A 23798-nucleotide genomic window follows, 5' to 3' on the forward strand; every position below is an offset into this window, starting at 1 on the left:
ACGAGTTTTGACTTCATTTACTTAGGTTTAGGAGTCGTCAACATTCAAAGAGTTTAAGGTGTGAATGAAAATCATAAAAGGAGATTTTGAAATGTATTTTTTCAATAAATTATTGACTCAAATCTAGTTTAACTTAAGATGTCAAAAGTAAGAATGTTCGATTATGAGACGAAAAAGGTGTTAGGCACCTTATCTCACTCACCAAGTTGGTGGTTATCAAGTATTAGTCATAAGTGAAGTATACACTAATTTTTTTTTAATTCGAAAACTAGTAGGCATTTACAAATCAAAAGAAATATAAGTATTTGTCTTAACTTGCTTTTGGGTGCAATGAGCAAGCTAAAAGAATAATCAAGTGTGCTGAAATTTTTTGTTAACTTAGAAATTGAGTGTAAATCTATGTAGGTTTGACTCTTGTGAACCTCAAACACATTGCCACATGATTTGTAATCATATTAGAGTTTATTTTTATTGGTTAAACTCTAGGGACATACCCATGGGTTAAGTAAATCATTTGGGAGCTTGCACTTCATGCATGAAAATATGTTCTCTAAGAACTGTTTTTTTTTTTTTTTCTTTTTGTAGGCTTAGAGTTTTAACTGTAAGTCTAGAGAGACTCACTCTTTTGACTCGTAGACGTTTTAAAACTAAAGAAGATGGTGTGTGCATGTAATGTTTCATATTGAAACTTGTTTATTGATTTAAAAAAGGAAGATCACATCACATTGTGAGAGATTACTCTCTTCCTTCTTAGGTCACTAAAAGAAAACTAGTTACTTTACGTACTTGAAAATTGAAAGAGCTAGAAAGAAAGTTAAAAGAAAAATTACTATTGAAATTGAATATTCTTTAAAGAATTTATTATGGGCTTAGAAAAAGAAAGATTACCTCACATTGTGATGGATTACTCTCTTTCTCCTTATGCCATTGAGAATAAAGAACTACATTTCACTGCAGGAAATTAAATGTGCATAAAAATAAAAAAAGGGAGAGATAGAAGAGGGATTGGGGGGTGCAATAAGCAAAAAATAGAAAATAAAAGTGCTCTCCCCCCACCTTGGTCTTCTTTCCTCTTTCTCTCTTCTTCTCCTTCTTCTTCTAAACTTCTAAAATGAATATGAAATTAATTGGACAAAATTTTGGTACCGTAGATCTTTTGCTTTGGGATACACAAAGACAAATCTTTAAGATTTTGTAAGGTTTTATGAAAGAAACGTACAAAAAAAAAAAGAATTAGATTATCAGGACTTTATTTACAAATAGAAGTGATTAAAAAAATTGTGGTGAAATAAGAAGTTATTTAAATTTAAAGATGTCTAATCTAATTATATTAAGGACCCAATACTGACCCACCCATCATCTATCATGTTGGACCTAAACAGTCACTTAACTCATTATTATTATCTGCAATTGAGGTATTGATTTGATTCTTTATGTTTTGCTAAGAGTTGATACATCTATCTACCAGTCAAAAATAAAATAAAAGAAGAAAGTGTAAAGTAATCGTAAAGATTATTAATGGCCAAGACCTAAGTATGCTAATACTTCACTTTCTTTACTTTTATTATGCATGTATCTCAAAAGGGTAATTTTGGGGTACCCATCTAAATTTTAGTCATAAAAATTAGAGATACCATTAGGGTTTGGCTTTGGTCATTCTCGAGAAATGAACCAATTTGATTAAAATGCCCTCGTTTCGACCTATGTCAGAAATCCTTGATTTACCTTAAATATCCATCGGTTAAACCTCGAAGGTAAAAACTTCTTAGTTCAACCTAGAAGATTCTATCCCCCTTCAAACATCAAGAAGAAGGATGAGAGAGATTTTTGGGATTTTGATTTTAAATCTTGAAAAAGTAATCGTCTCATTCATATATGATATCAAGATAACTCAAGTATATCAGACAAGAAGGCTAGGGGTATTTTTGCAAATCCTAAAAAAAGGACGATGAGGAAACGAGATAACTCAGTCTTCTAATCACGAATGACTCCCAAATGACTAGGACAAATCATCTTAGTCTCGAACAATTTTTAAAATCTTGATTCGTGATAAAGATTAATACGTGCACATGGTGGCGGAATAATTGATTGTAGTGACACCTAAAATGAATTGGTATGGCATAGAGCATCATCACCATGAAAAGGCAGTCTAGCATCAATTAATCCTCCCATGAACAGTATATATGTCAACATATGACAACACATCGTCGTTTGTATTGTTTGACATTGTGGATTAATATCTAGAGTTAGGTTTATTTCACTATCGCCTTCAATGGTTACTTACTAAAACAAGCAATATTTTAAGTCCACAGAAGCACACTTAAAGCGAAGAACCTTAGAATTGCACAACATGCTTATGAACTCCATTGAATTGACAAGCAATGTGTTCATTTGGCCCACCATGAGTTTAACGTTTTCAATGATTGAATCATAAATACATGTGTTCTTCATGTGTGCAACCGTCGTTCTAGACCTTTCGTCTAAATGAAAATTCTCTCCCCTATTATTTTACTAAAGCGGCCTAGAGAGAGAGAGAGATGGAACCTACAAATTATCAACTTATACGAAGTAATCGTAACAACCTCCAAAAATATGTATTTTTCTTATTATTATTGGATCATGTAAAGTTGATTTAGACCCAATCTGGTAACTTTTCAGATCAGATCGTTGTCAAAACTCGAATCCCAATCCATTCACATGGTAATTTCTATTGGAGTTGTCAACTCGTTCTAGTTCCAATATCAGTGAGATTGAATCGTTTGGTTGACGATACACATGAATAACCTTACCACATTAGAGTAGGAGTGTAAATCTTTGTTGAATTTAGTCCACATCGGATACTCATTGTCTTGTCTCTCTCCTTGTAAGCTCCTAGGTCTCCCCACTCATTGCCAATTGGTTTTGAATTAGACCCCCAAATTTATCATGGTATGAGAGCAAGTCTTTCTCTCCTCCACATCATCTAATTCATATCTTTATCTTTCTTTGTCGGGCCAAGTTCTAAGCCAGACCCACAGCTTGGTTAGATTGTTTACTGTTTTAATGATCGGGCTTGGAGGGACAGCTTAGACCGAACCTGAAGGGACTCTGGGCCATGATGGGTTAGACTTATGGCCCACCTCCACATCAGAAAAGTGCAAAATGAGGTCAATCTTAAGGTCACTCCAGCACTACTCTTCTACCAAAGATAGATTGTGTTTATAGTTGATTTTTGTTAGTATGCTTTCCTACCCAACCTTCAGAACCTGTACAAAGCATTATTTTTCAGAGTTGGGTATCAGAATTGCACTAAACTTAATTCATGTTCACATAAAAGAAGGCTGGATTTGATTTTCTCTAGTGATACATGTGTGCTCTAAGGAGATCTAATTTTTAACAAAATTAAAATAAAATAAAAAAGGCTTAGCAGCTTAAGTCAAGAATTTGATACTTTTCCACCATTACAAGGGTGACTTTCTTTATTATCTAGAATATTAGACCTCTTGGAATTCCAAGTTTCTTTCCCTTTATGTTTCTTCTCTCTTTTTCTTGTGGAACGAGAATCCTGGATTATACTTTTAGCAGCCATTTTTTACAATACATGTGGCTAGATCCTCACCTTTTGATATGGTTTTATTATTAACTAATTCTGCTATTTTAATGGTTTAGATCGTTACGAAGGTGGGGCCATATGATGATGATTTTGTTGAGGGTCCCAAAAGACCATATTCTTAATATCAACCTTTCATGTTCAATAAACAAGAAAGGAATTGTTCTTTAATTAGGCCGTCCAAGATAGAAAAAATACTAAAACCAAAGGTGTCACCTTAGGCTTTCATGAGCAACACACCATTCCCTTGAACCTAACTTGAAAAAACCTTCAAATTGCATTATTTAGTCATGGCATCTCACTGTGACCAATTCCCCCCAATCCACCAAAAAAATCCCGAAAAATGGTGACACCACTATCACACCCAAGTCTCACTGGGTTCTTTCTTGTCATTGTGTCTCTCTTTTTCTCTCGCTCGCTTTCTTTCTCCTTCACCATAACAAACAACTGCCCACATACCATATGGCCTGGCACACTTGCTGGTGCAGGGACACCGCAACTTCCGACGACAGGATTCCAGTTGGATTCTGGTGAAAGTGTCACAATTCCATCAGTTCCAGGGTGGTCGGGTCGGATTTGGGCAAGGACTGGCTGCACATTCGATGTGACAGGAGTCGGGACATGTCAGACAGGTGACTGTGGGGGGAAGTTGGAATGTAATGGGAATGGTGCTGCGCCGCCAACCTCACTATTCGAGATCACACTCGGAATGGGTGAAGATAAAGATTACTATGATGTCAGTCTTGTAGACGGATATAACCTGCCACTTGTTGCCACACCATACGGTGTCAATGGTGGATGCAATGTAACTGGTTGTGCATATGATCTTAATATGGGTATGCAAGACGGTGATTCCATCACGGATAGATGTTGATTACCCAATATCCTATAGATCACTCACCATCTCTTTCAGGTCATCATCGAGGTTCCCACAACTGTGGAACCAAACTCTAATCATGATGTGAAATGGATGGCCGATGAGCTAAATGTTTATTGGGTGCAATCCACCTCTAACTAATGCCATAGATGGTGAATGCCATGTTTTTAGTGTGCAATTTATGACGTATGTTTAATCGATAAACCATGTTGAAATTTCAAATTCTCAGGTTGCCCAAAAGAATTGCAGATGGTGTACAGTACGGTTGTGGGTCCAGATGCAAGTACAGATGCAAGTGGTGTTGTTGCATGTAAGAGTGCATGCGAGGCATTTGGGTTGGATCAGTACTGCTGCAGCGGGGAGTACGCGAACCCAACTTCGTGCAAGCCTTCATTTTACTCAACCATTTTCAAAAGAGCATGTCCAAGGGCCTATAGTTATGCATTTGACGATGGCTCAAGCACATTCACATGCAAGGCCTACGATTACGCGGTCACATTTTGTCCCATGACGAATGGGTGAGATTCAAGTATTCCTATTCCAGAATTTGATCTATAAGGATTTCTACACACATTTTCAGGTTTATTTACCAAGTAAATCTAACCCAAATTCAAATGGGTTTCACTAAATATTAAATTTTCTTTTGCACATTTTATTCTTACACAGGATGATGAGGTCTAATGGTGCTGGAGCACACCCAGCTCCACCGATCCATGAACACAATTACGGAGAGGTTATGGGGTTGGTCTCCTCCTCGAACATCTTAGCATTTCCAATATCAATCTTTTTCCTTCTCATCCTCAACTTTGTTCTAAGCTAGATGAAGCCTGAGCTCCTTGCCTTGCCATCATTAACTGCATCTCATGGGAAAAACTGATGAGAACTTCGATGGCAACTGCAGATGCCAATAATTCAAAGCGCAAAGGAAGCAACGACATGAAATTTCTCTTTTTTATAAACTATGGAGAATGTAAAAGGCCACTTTTGGCCAGTAGATGTAAACTCACATGGTGATGTACCTTGTTTCCTTTATAAAAGAAGCATTTTTTTATATTATATTATAAGTAAAGATGATTTTATTGAAAAGGGAGAGGGAGGTGACCAACCCTAGAAAAAGAAGAAACAACTGTTTGAGTCTATAAACAGCATAAGCATACATGCAAGGGGGTTGGGGAGGTGAAATTCCATTCGATGGTGCACCAGGGTTTTACTATCTCAACATCAGGTTTGATTGAATGATCGTTGTCATCCAAAGCACAAAACCCTGTAAGGACCATCGGTTGGATTTTACATAACTCCAACCCCCCCCAAAAAAAAAAAAAAACATGATATGGCTCCATTTAGATCTGAGTCTACAAAATAGGACCTTATATATCTATTAATGTGTCGTGGACGGGTCCATGGAAGAATGGATAGGTGTGAAATGCTACTGCCTTATGGACCTAAACTACATTGAAAGCTAGTAGACGATTGCTTAAGAAAGCAGATAACTTCTTAAATAAGAGAATCCTCCCTCTTGAGATATGATGAAAATAGTGGATGAAGGAAGAAAAACATACATTTATCTCTCATTTCTTAGCACTCTTGGCTTTCTTAGAACCTTGAGCTTTCTTTCTTCCCTTCTTAAGCGGCTTTCCGACTGTTTTACCCTTTTTTCGGTTCACCCCCTGCATATAAACTTCCATGCAGTAAGCATATATCCACAGTAATACTAAAATGTCAACCTTTGTCTTTTATGATGGAGAGTGATCCGTTAATGAGAAAGGTTTCTTAGCATACCAATGACTTCTCAGCTTTCCCATTGGCCTTTGCATTGGTTGGTTCTTCAGCCTCGTTATTTTGATCACTTTGACGAGCATTGGGTTTAGAGATTTTGTCTGCCTCCTCATCCGAGTCAAATGAGAAACCATCAAGTGTTCCTACTCAGAAACAACAAGATGGTTAAATGATATTATGGGAATCGAACCTAATTGTTCAGGTGAGCTCTGTATATCTTGCAATAATAGATTAACAGTGAAGGAAAAGTGACCAGTTGTGACAAAGTAGAATGCCAAATACTCAAGATTCCAAGTAAAGATCATGATGGAAAACTTCTACAAAGAAAGCTTATCTAACCTTCAATCATGGTTTCAGCCTCATAAACATTAGACTGCGGTTTCAGTTGAATGAAGTCATTCATGACAGCCTCTATCTGATCAAGAAAAACATCATTTTGAATCAATAAACCATACACGATAGATGGATCTAAGGATAAAAATGCTAGTTAAAACTAATGTATAAAAATAAAAAATAAAAATAAATTCTGAAGCTCAAAAATTTACAAATACAATGTCTGCTCTTGAGATATATATAGTTAGCCCATTATTATCCTAGGACCATGGACTTGAATCATAGAACACTATTGAGCATCTTTCTTGATATTCAAATTTCTAGTACTCAGAACAATCAACCTCCCACAAATTATATTCCTAACAAATATTCTTCCAAATAATTCATAGTTCACCACTTAGACTGAGGATATAATTCAACTGAATAATAAGATAATTTCTTCATTAATTTTAACATTGAGAAACTTAGCGGAAATTCAAACCAGGTAATGGATAGGCGTACCTTTGCTTCTGCCTGACCAAAGCTAACCTGAATAAGAAGAGCTCGAGTTACTTTCAAGTAAAAGTCTGCCCGCGTGCATGTGTGTGTGTGTGTGTGTGTGTGTGAGAGAGAGAGAGAGAGAGAGAGAGAGAGAGAGTAATGTGAAAAGTTCAAATGGTATTTAGATGACATACAATGCAAAATGTTCTGGAAGGAACTATTGTTGTTTTGTATATGGTTCCTGAAATATAAACAAAATACATTCCAAAGAATTGTATGAAGGCCACTGTACATAAAAACCAGTATACTGATAATTGATACATGTTAATGAGGCTAATAAAATTAGGCTGTCAGACTAGTAAGGAGATTGTCGCGACATACTAATAAACAATTGTTCTAAGACTTAAAAATGTCTATAAAAAACTAAGATGTGTATAGAAATCGTTTTAGCATTATATACATATGCTTTAATAATGAAAAATAGAGAAATGCAAAATCACATAATAAACGAAAATAGAGCAATGGCTCATCATCCAAGTTAATGGCCACACAGAGAAAAACAAAAGCATCATACCTTTTAAATCTAAGAGCATATCATTATCTCCGGACTGGGTATCTGAAATTACTATACGACCAACAGAACCAACATCACCACTCATATCTATCGATTCTCCTTCACACTCAATTAGTACCTGCATAAAATACATAGTTCACTAAGAAGAATGCATAGGCTGCCTCCTAACTCCTAAGAAAATCATCAACATGTAAGTTCGGCAAATGGTCTTAATATACTAGTGGTTAATAATATAGCTGCCTCTTTGAAGAAAGCGATCCCAATGACATTGCAGTTCGGAAGAATCCATGAATTAGGAAACCTTAAAAAAAATGTGTAATATAAACCATGCTTATATGCCATTCATAAACACATTTAGGATTGAGCCCGTGACTGAATTTTTTTTCTTTTGGTAACTCACATCGTAATGTAGAATATCGGATTAGGATTTAGATTAGAAGAAAAGAACGGAGAAAGTGGGAGGAGTTGAACTTGACTTTCTCACTAATGACCGTGGTATATATAAAACTAAAAAACAAATGAAATCACATATATGCCCTTATGGCACATATATAAAATACCGATATATCTGACACTCCCCCTCAAGTTGGAAAATATATATCATATAATCCCAGCATGATACACAGAAAAGTAACCCTATCACTTCCCAACAACTTAATAAACTGATAAGCAAATTGATCTTCAGACTTGACGTTGTGACAATTTCACCACTCAGAAGCTTCACACAAACAAAATGGCAGTCCACGTCAATATGTTTCGTCTGCTCACGAAACACCGGATTGGAAGCTATATGCATGGCTACCTAGTTATCACATAAAAGACTCATAGGTGTCTATTGTGAAACCAATCTCCTAGAGAAAATGTCTCAACCAAATAAGTTCTCAAGAAGTATTAGACATAGCCCTATATTCAGCTTCTGAACTTGATCCAGCCACCACTGTATGCTTCTTGTTTTTCCATGATACAAGATTACCTCCTATGAAGGTACAGTAACCTATAGTAGACCTCTTGTCTGAGGAAGAACCAGCCCAATCTGCATCTATATATCCCTCAATCCAAGTATGAGCATTAGGCTTATACCACAAGCCACGTCCTAGAGATCCCTTTAGGTACCTCATAATACGTTGAACAGCTACCCAGTGTGGCATCCTAGGTGCTTCCATAAATAGACTCACAATGCTAACAGCATGTGAGATGTCTGGTCTTGTGATGGTGGGGTAATTTAACTTTCCAACTAACCTTTTTGTATCTATTAGGATCACCAAACACATATCCCTGTTCAACTTTAAGTTTCAACTTCTGGTCCATGGGAGTACTTACTGGTTTGGACCTAAGTAACCTTGTCTCTGCTAACAAATCTAGCACATACTTACTCTGAGAGAGACTAATACCGCGACTTAAACGAGTTACCTCAATACCAAGTAAATACTTCAATTTTCCCAAGTCCTTCACGCACACACATCAATGAAGCGAAGATTTTATCCCGGGTGAGAAAGTATCCTGGAGATTCTTAGGAATAGAAACAGAAGAAACAATGGAGATAAAAGAAGGCATTGAAGAATACAACGAAGCATAAGAAACAAAATTTGAGATAGGATGTCTAGTAATACAAGAACAGGTACCTTTGCGAATAGCGATAGGTAATTCATTAGAAGATGAAGCAACATCCCTTACTTGAACAGAAGGAGGTATCAGTATAAGAGGTGGAGATAGATTTTCAGACGACAAAGAAATTAGTGCTAACGGTGCAGCAACAATTCTCTTGTGATACACTCGAAGTTCTGGAGCAAGATTGGGTTCTAACATAGGAACAAAAACAATTAAAGGAATACTCTTGAATGTAGCATCAACAAATGACCCAGTAGAGAAGTATGGTGTAGACTTGAAAAATGTAATATCAGCACAAACAAAGTGTTCATGTAATGTGGGATTATAACACCAATAACCATTTTGGGTATGAAAATACCCAAGAAACACACATTTTAAATTCTTGGGATCTAACTTGTCCCGACCAGGACCCAAATGATGAACAAAAAAGCCACTCAAAAACATGAGGAAGATGAAAAATAGGATGATCAAGAAATAAGATTTGATGTGAAGAAGTACCATAAAGGACAACAGTAGGCATATGGTTGATGAGATGACAAGCAGTAAACACCGCCTCCCTCCAATAATATTTGGGAACCTTCATCTGAAATATTAAGGCACGAGCAACTTAAGAAGGTGGCATTTTTTACGTTCAGCTATCCCATTTTGTTGAAAGGTATGAACACAAGATGATTGATGGATGATACCGTGAGATTGCAAATAAGTAGTATAACGATTAATAAAAAATTATTTTGCATTATTAGAATGTAAAATGCATAAAGAAGTACCAAATTGGATTCAAATTTTCATATGAAACTGTTGAAATATATTAAACAACTCAAAAAAATCCTTCATTAAAAATAACCAAGTTATCCTTGAATAGTCATCCACAAAAATAAAATAGAAAATTAAAACCTAAAGAAGAAGTTGTGGGGAACCGACTATGAAATTGATTAATCTGATTTATTTAGCAACAAATCAGCCAACAAAAAGTCTCTCACCAATAATAGAAAAAGGGACAACAGAGAGAAAAAAACCTTAAAATCACTCTAGGATTCCAAGAAATCACTTCTAGGGTCTGGGAATCACTCACTGCAGCCAAAGATCAGATTTTATTCATTAACCTCTAAAAAGAGGAAAAAAAAGATTATTTATAAGGAATTATAGCTAGGGCATATATACTTAAGGGGAAAATTACAACTTTTCCCTTGACATCTAAAATGAACAAAAATGACAAAAAAAGACTCATAAATTCCTAACAATTTGACCAAATGCCTTGAAACTTTAAAGGAACATAAAAGACTCAAAAAACATAAAATAGTTGTTGGGCTCTCACAACTAAAATGTAAAAAGACCAAAATACCCTTGGTCATTATAAATCAGAAAAAAACTCAATAAACATCACAAGGCCCATCTTCATGCCACATCAATGTTTTCTCACTAGTCTTCTTCCTCCTATAATAGGTCTTCCAAGGTTCTTTCGAATTCCCATCAGGGAAGGACCTCATAAATCAAAATGCACCAAAGAAAAAGGACTGGACTCTCTACGACTCATACTAAGTGGAAAAGACACTCGATAGTGTTTGCTAAACTGACATGCTTCACAATTAAGTGTGAAGACTTTATTTAAAATAAGAACTAGACTTTGTAAAACACGAGGTAAAGGATGATCAAGCCGGCAATGCCATTGAAAGGGGCTAGAAGATGAATGAAGAGTTGTTGGGATTGGAAAACTATCGAGAAAATATAAACCATCTACTTCACGCCCATCACCAATCATCTTCTTCGTCTTTAGATTCTAAAATACACAGTGAAAAATGAAAAATGTCACTAAACAATCCAATTTCTTTGTAAGGACTCACAGAAAAAAGACTAAATGAAAATTTAATAACATAAAATATTGAAAATGAAGAAAGATTAGGATTTGTTTGTGAAGTTCATAATCCAACAATTTTTGAAAATGACCCATCAGTTAATTTAACGTTTTGACAAAAAGATGGAGAAAGAGATAATAACATGTGAGAACTACCTGCATATGATCTGATGTACCAGAATCAATGATCTAGGGGCTTGTAGATGATAATAAACAAGTGGATCACTTACCTATCTAGGCTGAAGTAGTAATAGCTAATGAATTGGAGATTAGTTTGTCATACTCTTCTCTAGAAAGGATAATGGATTCCTTTTCTATACTATGATCAAATGAAATAGTAGGTTGCACAACATCCTGGGATAAAAATAATGATACCTGAGGGACAATTAGTCTCCCTAAAGATCCAATAAAAGCCAATAGTGTGCCCATCCTTACCACAATGGGTATACTTTCGGATTTCACGACCTCCCCCTAAATCTCTACAACCACCTCTACCCCTACTACCACTACCACGTCCCCCACGACTACCTCTATGACTACGACTATCACGATCTCCAAGAGTAGCTAAAGCAAAACGGTCACTCGTAGGTTGGTCACTATCTGATAGAGTGACTCTCTTTAACTTGCAAAAAAACATCTGTCACGAAAGATCAAGACTTCCAAAAATCTGAGACTTGATTCCGTCATACTCTGATCGAAGGGATGAAAAAAGGCAAATAATATTCATATCCTCTCTTTGCTTCTACATTTGAAAGATATCACTGGAAATAAGTTGATATTGATTCAATTCTTCACCCATACGCATCAATGAAGCGTAAGTTTGATCCAAAGTTTTATCGTCCTGCTGTAAGGAGAAATATTGTTGAATGATCTCATAAATTCAGGTTATATTGTTGGATCTCAAATACATGTCCCTCACTCGTTCCCAAATCTCCTTCGCAATATCCAAAAACAAAAAATTAACACTGATTTGCGGTTCCATATTATTCCACAACCAAGTAACAATCTAAGCATCATCCTGTTCCCATACCTCAATAGTTTTTCATCAAGAGAATCGGACTTCACTTTAGTTAGATGAGATTTCTTACCCTTGGCCTTCAAAAGTATCTCCACGGTCTTTGACTATCATGTGCAATTACTTCCATTTAAGCGAATAAAAGTCATTTTAATTCCAACCAAACCAACAGATGTACCCAAAATAGTCTTCTGCTTCATGAAACAAATGATTGCCCAAGAATCAATACAATTTTCAACATTTCCCCGACAATGATTTTCTACTGGCGGAACTTATAGCCAAGATTTGCAAAAAACCCTCCAAAAAATAAAGAGAAATGTATATCAGTGAAGTCGCATGGTTTTAAAATCCTTCCAAACAAAATTGCAGAACTCCAAAACTTTTTCCAGATAAAATCGTAGATCTCCAATGCCTCTCAAGATGAATTCGCAAGGTACTTTGAAGGTCGGAAACACGTTCTGAAACCTAACCACCGCACCACAACCAACCACTAATAACTGACGAAAATCCCTTGATCTATGATCACATTAGGGATATTTTCCAACCACAAAGATAAAATCCTCCAAACAGAGGATTTTAACCACCACGAAGATAATAGGTATAAATCAAATCAGAAAAATCTAATTTATAACAAAAGATAAAAGAAGAAGAAAAAAATACGGAAGAAAATAGATAATCAACATCTGATTATTGGAGAAGCTCTTACACCATGTAGAAGATCAAATTAAGGTTAAGAGAAAAAAAAATAATGGAGAAAGTGGGACGAATCAAACTTGACTCTTTCACTATAAATCATGGTATATATAAAACTAGAAAATAAATGAAATTACACGTATGCCCTTTTGGCACATATATAAAATACCGATATATTTAACAGTAACAAATCCAAAGTTCCCTTTGTATTGGTTTCTACAGACTATAGGACATCGACAAAATGAATTTGCCAATGATCCAAAGTGTTCCCATTCTGAATGACTTTGAGAGTTTGTTGGTTGAAGATAAATTTTCTTTTATGCTAGGCAAGGTTGTTGAAGAGCTCATGCAGTTTTTTTAGGGAGGTGGTTTTGTTTTGTTTTGTTTTGTTTCAATCTTTTCGTGGCATTGTCATTTTCATCTCCTTGTATTATTGGTACAATTGGCTTTGTTTTTCCCTTTCTCTTCTTAATATAAAATTCTAATATTTTCTTTTATATATTCAAACCAGGTCGAGGGATGTGACTACCTTCGATCGATGAACTTTCTCTGACATCACTAAAGGCAATCTTGAGGAAACCTGCAATTTATAGGAATTGCGGTTTAGTAAAATACGAAAGTAGGAAAAGGGCTATCAAGTGTAGTAGCTATTGCAACATCTTACATTAGATTCAACATGCTTCTCCAGTAGTTCATCCTTAATAGCTTCCCCTTTAACATCATTCCCTATATCACAATTGAAGATCATATAAAATAGAACTTGAACAGCTATATTGAAGAAAAGAGAAAAATAAATAAATGAAAGTTTTGAAACAAGACACACTTCAAGAAGGTTTTTTTCACATTCAAACATTGATTGTTCATGTTCATTTTTTCTCTTTTTTGATGGGTTGTTGGGATCAAAGCCACAAACTCAGTTGGGCAATGGTTTCGAGCACAAAGCTTAGTTGGTTACTCTTGTTAAACATAGTTACAAGTCATATGAATATCTAATTAGAAACATACTTCAATTCAATAATGTCATATTAAAACCATACCTTCACTTCTATTCTGAGTTTTTACTTTCACTTTGGTTTTCGGAGATTTAGATTTTGGAGCCTTACTAACCGGGGATTCTTCTCCACTGTCGATAAGAACTGAATCTTGGTTTTGATCTCCCCCTGACAATTGAGATGTTTTATGCACAGCTGGTTCGTCGTGATGGTTATCATCCTCCCTTATAGGGCTATTGTTTGGAGAAGGATCAGAATCTGACGACAATGTTAAAATTGATTGCTTGGGTGCCTGTTTCAATACGGTAATTCCTTACAATTAGCATTTAGGGGAGACTAATAAATTAAATAATTGCCTTGAACTCCTCAAATATTATTAATTCTGAGGATGGGATGGTTCCAAATCTCAAATTAAGGGACATATTAAGGTATCCTATAAATAAAGAAGATGAGAAACCAATACATTCAAATGCCCAAGGAAATTAACCAAGCAATTGGATTGTAAGGGCGTCTACCAAGTACCAACAACTTAACCTTGTATGGTGCACATAAGAGGTTCAAGATTCCTTTTGATGGATCCTGGTTATAAATTTCATATGCCATGAAAAATTGATACATTGGATGGAAAAATTGGGTCATGTCATGGATCTCAATATTTGGTATAAGGCGTAGATGAGAATTGGATAGCTCGAAATATAAAATCATCCAAAACAAGCCAATTAGGGCCAGATGCTGCAGGTGTGACCCTTCAAATAATGGACAATGCACCCTTACATGTGCACTGTGTATAAATACTTACGTTGTATATGTAATAAGTGTTTTCTATGTTCTCAGATAATTAAAATAATGTGGAACGATTTCAGAAGAACTGACACAACCTTTTTTTTTTAAATAATTAACCACTGCAAGCAAAGAAGGAAGCTAAGGACCAGTTTCAATGGACGGCAAACACCTAATTAAATTTTCAGGTTTCAACCCATCAACTGCTATCTTCAATACCCCTTGTTACTGTAGGAACTAATTTCCTCAATCCTGATCTTATCCCGAAGGGCAAGCAATGGCACTACTTGAATCACCTTCAAAGGATTACAAATAGAAAAAGAATCAATTTCAGATGGAGTTAAGAAATATGGAGCCAAAGATCTTTTATGCTTCTAGCACCGTCCTTGTCTTACTTTATTGACATCCATTAAACCAATAGGATAGCATATTATTTTTAATGCTATAGATTTGTTATCCTTACAGATAACACCAGCCACAATTGGGGGACCAAGAGAGAAAACGTCAAAATCTTAACCTCGATTCTCATATCTTTTCCACTCAGACCACCTCCCAATGTACGCCAACATGTCCAGCTATCTAATACCTAGGAACTATTATGAGAATAGCAGCCCACCTCATCACTGTGAGCTTAATTCTCAGAAGATAATGGAAACAAATGCACAAGAGAGAGAGATGAATACAATTGTCAGCACAAACTTTCAATGAATCAAAATGTGATGAAATCTTCGTTGGTCACATTATAGATAACAAATATGTTATTGATGTGCTTTCTTTAATGGTTAAGATGGACCAACATTAACCACGGTCCACCGCTTAAAACTCCATTCTTGAAGGGAAATTACCATCTTAAACCATGAATTTGGCTCCTTTGTTCTATTTGTTATTTTAGCTTTATTACAAAGAATTGACTGAGTTAAGAAGATTCGTTTTGACTTTCATAAAGATACATTTGCAAATTGGTTCTCAGAACCAAACCAAATAGTCAATTGATTGAGGGACAATTTTTTTAATTGATTGGAAAACCTGTTTTTAATGAGTTCAGTAACTCGATGCTGGCAGGATATGAACCCGGGTCTCCGGTATCATCATCCAAAGAATTTACCAACTAGGCCAACTAGCACCTGCTTTGATTGAGTTATAATTTGATTTGATCAAGAAGTATTTTTTATAGGTAAAGATTAAGATTTATTGAGAAAAAAAAAAAGGAGAAAGGGGAAGCCAATATGGCCACCCAAGTACAAAGAAAACAAAAGGAAAAAACGGAGAAAACAAAAAGAGCCAAATACAGGACGGTTAAGCAACAAAAATAGAACCCATCTAAACACAAAGACCTTAAAGAAAGATCTTCTAAATTCCTCAAAAAATTTACTCCAGGAGAAAATTTTACCCTAGAATTTCAACAAGTTCACTTGATTTACTGATGAAGGACAGTGAGGGGAGAAAATAAAAATAAGGGGGCTTTAAGGAATTTGGTTTACAATTGAGTTAAGGATTTGGACTAGGATAGGGTAAACCCAAAAGTAAAATAAATTTTTTTTCTCGCAATTACGACAGGATAGATGAAAGGGTTGAAGGTTAAGGTTTAGAGGGTAATGATTAAAGGTTAAGAGAATGGAGAAAAAAATTAAAGGTTGAGATTTGTAGGTTTCAAGAATCAAGAAAGGGATTTTAAGATTCAAGAAAGAAATTTCAAGATTTCTTGAAAAATCAAGAAAACAAAGTTTATGGGTTGGGTTCTTGAAAGGATAAGAGGGTTTTTAGTGGTTTTTTAATCTCTCACAAAAGAATATAGAGGATAAGAAGAGGATTAACGAAAAGAAAAGAAAAAGATATTTACCTTAGAATCACCCCAATGATTTACATGGCATCAACCATGTTAAATGCATTAACATTATTTAAAAGAAAACAGAAACTTCTGTAATTTGTTTGTTCTATTCATTCTCTCCGTAAATAAACACTAATACAATTTATAAATAAAGAAAATCAACGAATCCTAATAAAACTAAAATATGAAATAAACTTATTTTCGCAACTTTCTCTCTCCTAATTTTTCAACCCTATTAATTTAAATAAAAGATAAACTAAAGTTACTAAACTGCACCTAAATATTATACTAAGACTACGGGCCAATAAAACATGAAAATAAACCCAAAAAAATAAAAATAAAGCCTTAAAATAACTCAAAATTAACTAAAAAAAATTACTAATCTAAAATAATCTTGAACAATAAATCTAGACCTAATTAAGTGAAAACTTAAATAATTACAAATTTTTTGTCAGAACCCTTTACCGTTGACTTGATTTGTGTTACGCATTATTTACTCCATTGTCACTGACAGACCTTGTTTGGTGTATTATTTGATTGTGAAGGACAATAAGTGGTATTGTGGACACAAATCTGGAGATCTATCGATTATAATAAAAGCTATGTACAATATGAAGTAGTTGCTTAGCACTATCATAGTTAGGGTATGCAACAAATCAACTACCATAAGTGGGGAGCCGGTCATAAATGGCTTTTTTCCTACATAAGTAACACACGATTCTATAAATAAATAAAAAACAACAATTTACAAAATTATGGAAGAAAATTCCCAACCTACAAATTATTTTATTTTTTTTAGATCAAAATTTTTTTTGATAGAAAATAAGAAAAAGAAGAGGAAACCAAGAGACCTACCTACAAACAAGAAAAACATCCATGGAAACAAAATTAAGAGGTACAAATTGCATCTCATCTAAAATGAAAATCATCAAAGGAAAAGGCCCTAAATTCCAAGAACACCTTGGCCCAATCCACAAAATGTTTTTATGTACACCAACCCTATTGAAGGAATCCTTTATTACATTGGCTTTCCTAAGAGTACGTGAATAGCATGTAGCACATTCTCTAGTTGATTCTCTTACATGGTCCAACCTTCCAAAAACTTTTCCAATCTCTATGGTCTATCAATTTCATTCTTCGACTGAAGGATCTTATTAACCAAATTCCCCACCACTTCAAACACGCCTACTAAATTAGTTAAAAAGATGACAACCTTGAATAGAACATTTAATATCTAGCTTGTTTGTCGTGCCAATAAGAGCAATATATATATAAAGCAAGTTTTCCCCACACCTTTTTGAGATGGGACATATATATAGATGTATACACGCATGAGCAAACTATCATATTTTTTTTAAGTGACAAGGTGTCTCCACCCCCTTTGGGAGTGGGACTAATCCTTGCAGATATGCCCTTCCACCACAAATAGACGTACCAGGTAAATCCATAGGTGGGGAGACTTGATCTCACACAAGGATTAGTCCCACAAATAGACATACCGGCTCCCCAAATGCCCAAGTTGTGAACCACTGCTCCACCAAGTGCATTATCATATCTATCACAAAACACACCTCTTCCACCAAAACATCTTGGATTATCGAGAAAGCTCCATCAAAATTACGTTCAATGGGAACTTGATCCAACCTCACCCAAAACGTCAAGTGCATTATCATGTTACAAAACACACCTCTTTTACCAAAACATCTCGGATTATTGAGAAACGTCCATCAAAATGGAGTTCATTGGGAACTTGATCCATCCACCGATGTTACTCCAAGAAAGTTTTCCAACATAAACACCTTCTCTACTAGAAGCCTTCATCATTATCAAAGACTCGTCCCAAATATCTAAAGTCAGCTTTCAAATCATGGTCCTCAATTCAATTTTATTTAAATCATTTTTTGTTAATTCAAGAATCTTCAAACCAATCCTTACTACCTCCATCAATGTCATTTTATCTTTCTCTTGCTATTTACAACCTACAATGTGAAAATTTCTTTTAATTGGATTTGTTATTGGTCCTCATTGTACTTGACCAAACCATCTCAATTGACTTTCCCTCAATTTAACATCTATTTGGAATACTCCTAATTTTCAAAAATGCTTTTGCTTCAAATTTTATCTTTCATAGTCTATTGAAAAAGGGGGATGGTGATCAAGAGACCAACTAAACAACACTCAATAAATACATCAAGAACTACCCAATTGGCTAATTCAATCCAAACCAAATCACATATGGATTTAGAAGATCCTTGAAAAATACCCCATTGGACTCTTAAAACTTTCCACCAAAAATAGTAATAAATACCGCATGGGGAGGATGATCTTTTCCATCAGATAAACATCTATTTCTTTCCTCCCAAAAAAATGGTAAGAGGAAACATCAGATTAAATTTAGCTTTCAAAAAATAGGGGGGACATAAGTTTGATCTGGAAACCCATTTCAGATTTTAAAAGATTAGTGTAAATCAAATGAAGAATTGAACTAAGAAATCGACAACTATAGCCGAAACTCATACTAAATCTAGCTTTCAAATAATTGGGGGAACACAAATTTGAGCTTAATATGAAAACAAATTTCAAGTTTCGCAGAATTACAGTGAGATACCATTACAGAGATTTGGGGAATTTTGCAGTTTTGCATAAAGAAATGAAACTGCGATCGAACATAGTCTCCATATAGAGGTTTGGAGATTCGTATAATTGCAGATTTACAGTACCTGGAAACAACGCAACCAATCTGGAGATCCTTCTCGGGAGTCGTCCATTCTTTTGCTCTTTTGCGGCAACTTCTGCAGTTTCTGTTCATGGTTTTGGGTTTAAGAAGAAGCGCGCTGACTTACACCAACTTTTACTTATGACACACCAATCCTGCTCCCGTGTCCAACGATTAGATTGATGTGTTGTAAGTAAAAGGTGGGGAGGTAATAGAAAGAAATTCATAAATGCAATTAAAGGGATATGGCTCAAAAGGGCTTATTTGTAATTTATAATATAATATTAGGATTTTTGAATGTTACATAGTAAAATGGATAGTTTTGTAATTTTGAAAATTACAATGTGATTATTCCGTCTTGGCATGGTGGTAATATTTTATTGGTATTTAATCAAAATGATCCTGATTATATTAAGTTTAAATATAAAGGTGAGACATTTGTGATATTCAAATTTTAGTGTCGAACCAGTTCTATTCTAATTTTTCTCATTATGATAATAAAGATATATAAAATTGAAGGGGTATACTTGAAAATGGGGTAAAAGAAAAAAGATAATAAAATTTGGGATATCCTTGAAAAAAGAAAAATAAGATAGGAAATAAAAGCTTATCCTATAAATTGAGAGAAATGTATAAAAATTTAAGAAAAATAATATAGGAGAAAAGACAATACGGTTAGAGAGTAACATTGAAAAATAGGTAGTAAAAAAAAGATAATAAAATTATAGAGGTATTCTTGAAAAATAGTATAAGAGAAAAGACAATAACATTAGAAGAGTATTTTTGAAAAGGAAAGACAAAGAATAATGATGGAAAAAAGTTATTATATCGCCCCCAAACTTTAACATGAATCCCCTATGATTCCTTGTTAAGATGTAAGGCATTAAAATAACACTCCAAAAATGATAATATCATTAAGTAGATAACATAATGATAAGGTAATAATATTACAACGAAAATGAGTATCTAATAACCAAAAATATTAGTTGATAATGAAAATATGGATGAAAGTTCTTGAGTTAAAGGTTGATATGAGAGAAGATTAGAAAGGTAAGTAGGGATTTTAATAGAGTTTTAGGTTGAGAAAGGGGACTTGAGAGCATGAATTATTAATAGGAAATTATATTATTTATAAAAAAAATTAGAGAACTTTTTGGGATAAAATGATCCAACCTTAAAAATAAAGAGCATGGACATAGGGTTTAGGTTATTTTATTTTTATTTTTTCATTTTTAAAAGGGTAAAAATATAATTTGTGTGAAGAAACCTTAAAAACATTTTTGATCTTTAATTTTTTGATAAATAGAGGTAAATAATAAAAGTACTTTTGGGAGGGTGAGTAAAAGAGTGACATATATAAATGTGAAGTGGTAGGTAAAAAGTAAACATTGGCTCATTTGTAAATAATTCATAAAGCAAATGTGAATGCATATTTTTAAAATAGACTAATGGGAGAGCTTCATGTATACATTTGAAAATTCTCACTTTTTGAAGGTAAGAATGGAAGTTTTCCCAACTTTAAAGATTTTTATCAAAGATCAAAGTACTTTTTTAGTTTGAGCACATTTTTTGAGAAGGGCATTCTTGAATTTTCATAATGGAGAGTTGACTCTCAAAATAAGTTAGAGCATTGAGCATTTGGGGTTTATGAGATATCAAAATGTGTCATTTTTTGGGAAGAGGTGTATGAGATAATGGGTTGAATTTTGATATTGGGCTTAGAATGGACTTGACTTTTGATTTTGGTTATTGACTTTAGGTATTAATGCTAGGTTTATGATGAATTTAAAATGAACTTGACTTATAGACTTAGGTTATTGACTTAAGATAATTTGGTTTAAGAATGGATTTAATATGAACTTTGTCTTGGACTTGAGTTACAGACTTTAGATGGCTTGATTTGAGAATGGGCTTAGTGTGGAGTTAGGGTACGGATAATGGGTTGGTTAATGAAAAGTGAATATGACATTGAGTCGATCCATGATTATGAAGGTGGGTTAGGAGAGCAATTATGAAATTAGATTGGTTTAGGGACAATGTACGAGTATACAAAACAATACGAGATGATGCATGTATGCATTAAAAAATAGTGTAAAGTGACAATGCGTGCCTGTTGGAGGGCTTAAACTCTAAATTGAAATAAACTTGAAAAAGTTTTGAATTTTTCTAATGGATTCGTGCAAATTGAGATATCCATAATGTCAATAAAATTTTCCTTAATTTGGGGTGAGAGTGAAAGCATGGTTTTAACACTCGTTGTGCCGTCTCGTTCAATAATGAATGCCCTATCGTCCTCTGCCTTATTTGAAAAACAAATTAGGTTTTAGATGATTTGCCAATCAGTCTCTTTGATGGACGAATTAGACGAGATTTAAAACCATGGGGAAGACAAATGAGTAATTTAAGAAGTTGGGGTGCAATTAGTAAAAGTTGGACTGACAAAGGAACTATCTAAAATAATTCCCTCTTTGGGTCTAGCTGTATAATTTCTCTCGATCCAACAACTGTACTTTTTTCTCTCTCTTCAAGACCAGAGAACTCCACCTCGCATTCTGATTCTCAATTCGACCTACTAACATCACAGAGATCATTATCAGATCAAATCACGTTAAAATCTAAGTAAAACCAGTTCAATTCGTATAGATCAATCAATCTAGGTTTTCTCATTCAGATTCACTGTTTCATGTTCACAAATCTCAACAATGGATGCTCTTTCTTCCCAATCAGGAAGATTCGACAACAACAACAACTTCAACCTAGCTCGCACCAGTTCATCCTTCTCGAACAGATCCACATCAGATTCTTCAAATTCTCCATCTCGATCTTCATCCTACAATGGTAGTGGCAGTCAAAGTCTAGCTTCGATTCTCAACAATCCTCATGTTGGCAAATCCGGTGTTTATGGATCCGATTCTTCATGGGGTTCTAGTTGGTGGTCTTCTTCTTCAACGTCATCTGTTGTTCCCACCGAATTTCTACCATTAACGATCAAGCAAACAATCCCAGAAGTCAATCGATCCGATTTCGAACCCTACATGTCCTCGATCTCTGAATTATATACGAGATTCGAGGACATCAGGCACCATACGAGTCAGGAACAAATCAACAATGAAGAATTATCAGAGAAAAGTTCCAATGTTGGCGTCGGTCAAGGTGAAGCGCTTGTGGCGTGCTTGAGAGAAGTTCCATCGCTGTATTTCAAGGAGGATTTCGCATTGGAGGAAGGGGCTACGTTTCGTGCTGCTTGCCCGATCTTCACTGGATCTGAGAATGTTGAATTGCAGGAGAAGTTGTCACATTATTTGGATACTGTTGAGTTGCATTTGGTGAAGGAGATATCTTTGAGATCGAATTCTTTCTTTGAGGCTCAGGGGCAACTGCAAAACTTGAATTCAGAGATTGTGGAGGCATGTGGACGGATTGGGGAGCTCAAGGGGACAATTAGACTCTTGTATGGGGATTTGGTGGAGTCGGCGACAAAGATTCAGGACTTGAATGCGACAAGGACTAACTTTATTGCTCTTCAAGGGAAGCTCAGGCTTATATTGTATGTTAATCAGGCGCTCTCGGCTTTGAAACTGGTAAAAAATCCTGAATTTTACAATTAAATATCTTTATTGTGGTGCATATTAGTGTTATGGAATAGGATTCATGTTGGTGACCTCAGATTATGATAATTATTGTTTTGTTGGTGTGTACCATTATTTTATTTAATGTTTGTGGAAAAAAGATTTTTTTTGCGACCCCCGTAATTGGGTAAAGGTGTAAATGGTGATGACGATGATGTGATGCGTATTGGTGTCCAAAAGAAACAAGAGTATTGACAATGTTACATGTATCATAAGATAAAGTTCCCCCTATTGTATTATACCATTCATATATGATGTTTAAGATTATGGATAGTGCTGCTCGCCGATTCTGGAATAACAATTGGATTCATCCTTTTAAAAAAAATCTGTTATCCAAGTTAAAACATTTGTAGGCTAATCTGTCATTGCTATTTGTCTTGCATTTCTGTCCTAAATTTCCACATGGGGTCCAAAACAAGTGGATATCGTTATGCAGTCGTGATAGATCCTTTTCGGATCATTCTTAATACTCAACTCTTGACACCTTTCCTACAGTTGTCCTTATGAACTTTATTTGGATCTCTAAGGTTCTGTCTAAATGTGTGTCTGTTTTTTTTTTTGCATCCATTTCCATTAATATGATCTTGACTATCAATCATTACATCAGTCGACATAAAATTATTAACTATTGTTTCACTTGCTTTGCAAATGGTGAGTCCACCAATCATCTTATTCATGACTATGATTTGGTTAGTGTTGTACAAGACTTTCTTTCATTAGTCTGGCTTTTGCTATATCTTATCAAGATCACTGTTGGACCTATTTTGAGTCAGATCGCTCCGGTCTCTTACCATTTGGAATTTGTTGGGGTCTTTGGAAAGAGAGGAATATGAGAGTTTTTGTTTGCAAGGAGAGTATCCATTATATTATAATCGACATTAAGATGCTATTATTCCATCGGTACAAGATCTTCATGGAGTGCAAAGGGCTATTTTTCAAGGATTCTGTTTTCAGGAGGGATCTTATTATAAATGGACCTGAATAGTTCTCCGGTCATGTGCTTATTGTCTTTACCACTCCCGGAAAAGTGGCCTAGTATAATCTTTCCCAAAACTG

At 34.9% G+C, this 23798-nt stretch overlaps 3 protein-coding genes across 6 annotated transcripts in view; 2 read left to right on the top strand and 1 right to left on the bottom strand.

Moving 5' to 3' along the window:
• Positions 1-3767: 3767 nt before the first annotated feature.
• On the top strand, positions 3768-5286 carry LOC147393026 (pathogenesis-related thaumatin-like protein 3.5). Its single transcript, XM_086455661.1, has 3 exons — positions 3768-4425; positions 4696-4984; positions 5133-5286. The coding sequence occupies exons 1-3, from the start codon at positions 3933-3935 to the stop codon at positions 5284-5286; spliced, it is 936 nt and encodes a 311-aa protein (XP_086311787.1). The 5' UTR covers positions 3768-3932.
• Positions 4975-19276, bottom strand: BIN4 (double-stranded DNA binding protein). The gene is made up of 11 exons (XM_086455662.1): positions 19118-19276; positions 13835-14081; positions 13462-13523; positions 13327-13377; positions 7630-7747; positions 7250-7296; positions 7077-7103; positions 6582-6657; positions 6246-6385; positions 6026-6133; positions 4975-5320 (listed from the first exon to the last, which is right to left on the bottom strand). Exons 1-10 carry the CDS (start codon positions 19163-19165, stop codon positions 6035-6037), a joined length of 915 nt encoding a protein of 304 aa, XP_086311788.1. The 5' UTR covers positions 19166-19276; the 3' UTR covers positions 4975-5320; positions 6026-6034.
• Positions 19277-21596: 2320 nt separating this feature from the next.
• The window catches only part of LOC147393028 (vacuolar protein sorting-associated protein 54, chloroplastic-like), a 35142-nt gene continuing 32940 nt past the window's right edge, over positions 21597-23798 (top strand). For 2 of the 4 annotated variants that reach the window (XM_086456454.1, XM_086456455.1), the window contains exon 1: positions 21597-22694. In XM_086456454.1, the coding sequence (XP_086312580.1) occupies positions 21816-22694 (879 nt within the window). In that variant the 5' untranslated portion in view covers positions 21597-21815. The remainder of the gene's footprint in view (positions 22695-23798) is intronic. The other 2 variants (XM_086456452.1, XM_086456453.1) reach the window with 1 other exon arrangement.

Source organism: Akebia trifoliata, chromosome 10 (assembly GCF_017979445.1).
Source record: "Akebia trifoliata isolate Shusen 1 chromosome 10, ASM1797944v1, whole genome shotgun sequence".
NCBI lineage: Eukaryota > Viridiplantae > Streptophyta > Magnoliopsida > Ranunculales > Lardizabalaceae > Akebia > Akebia trifoliata.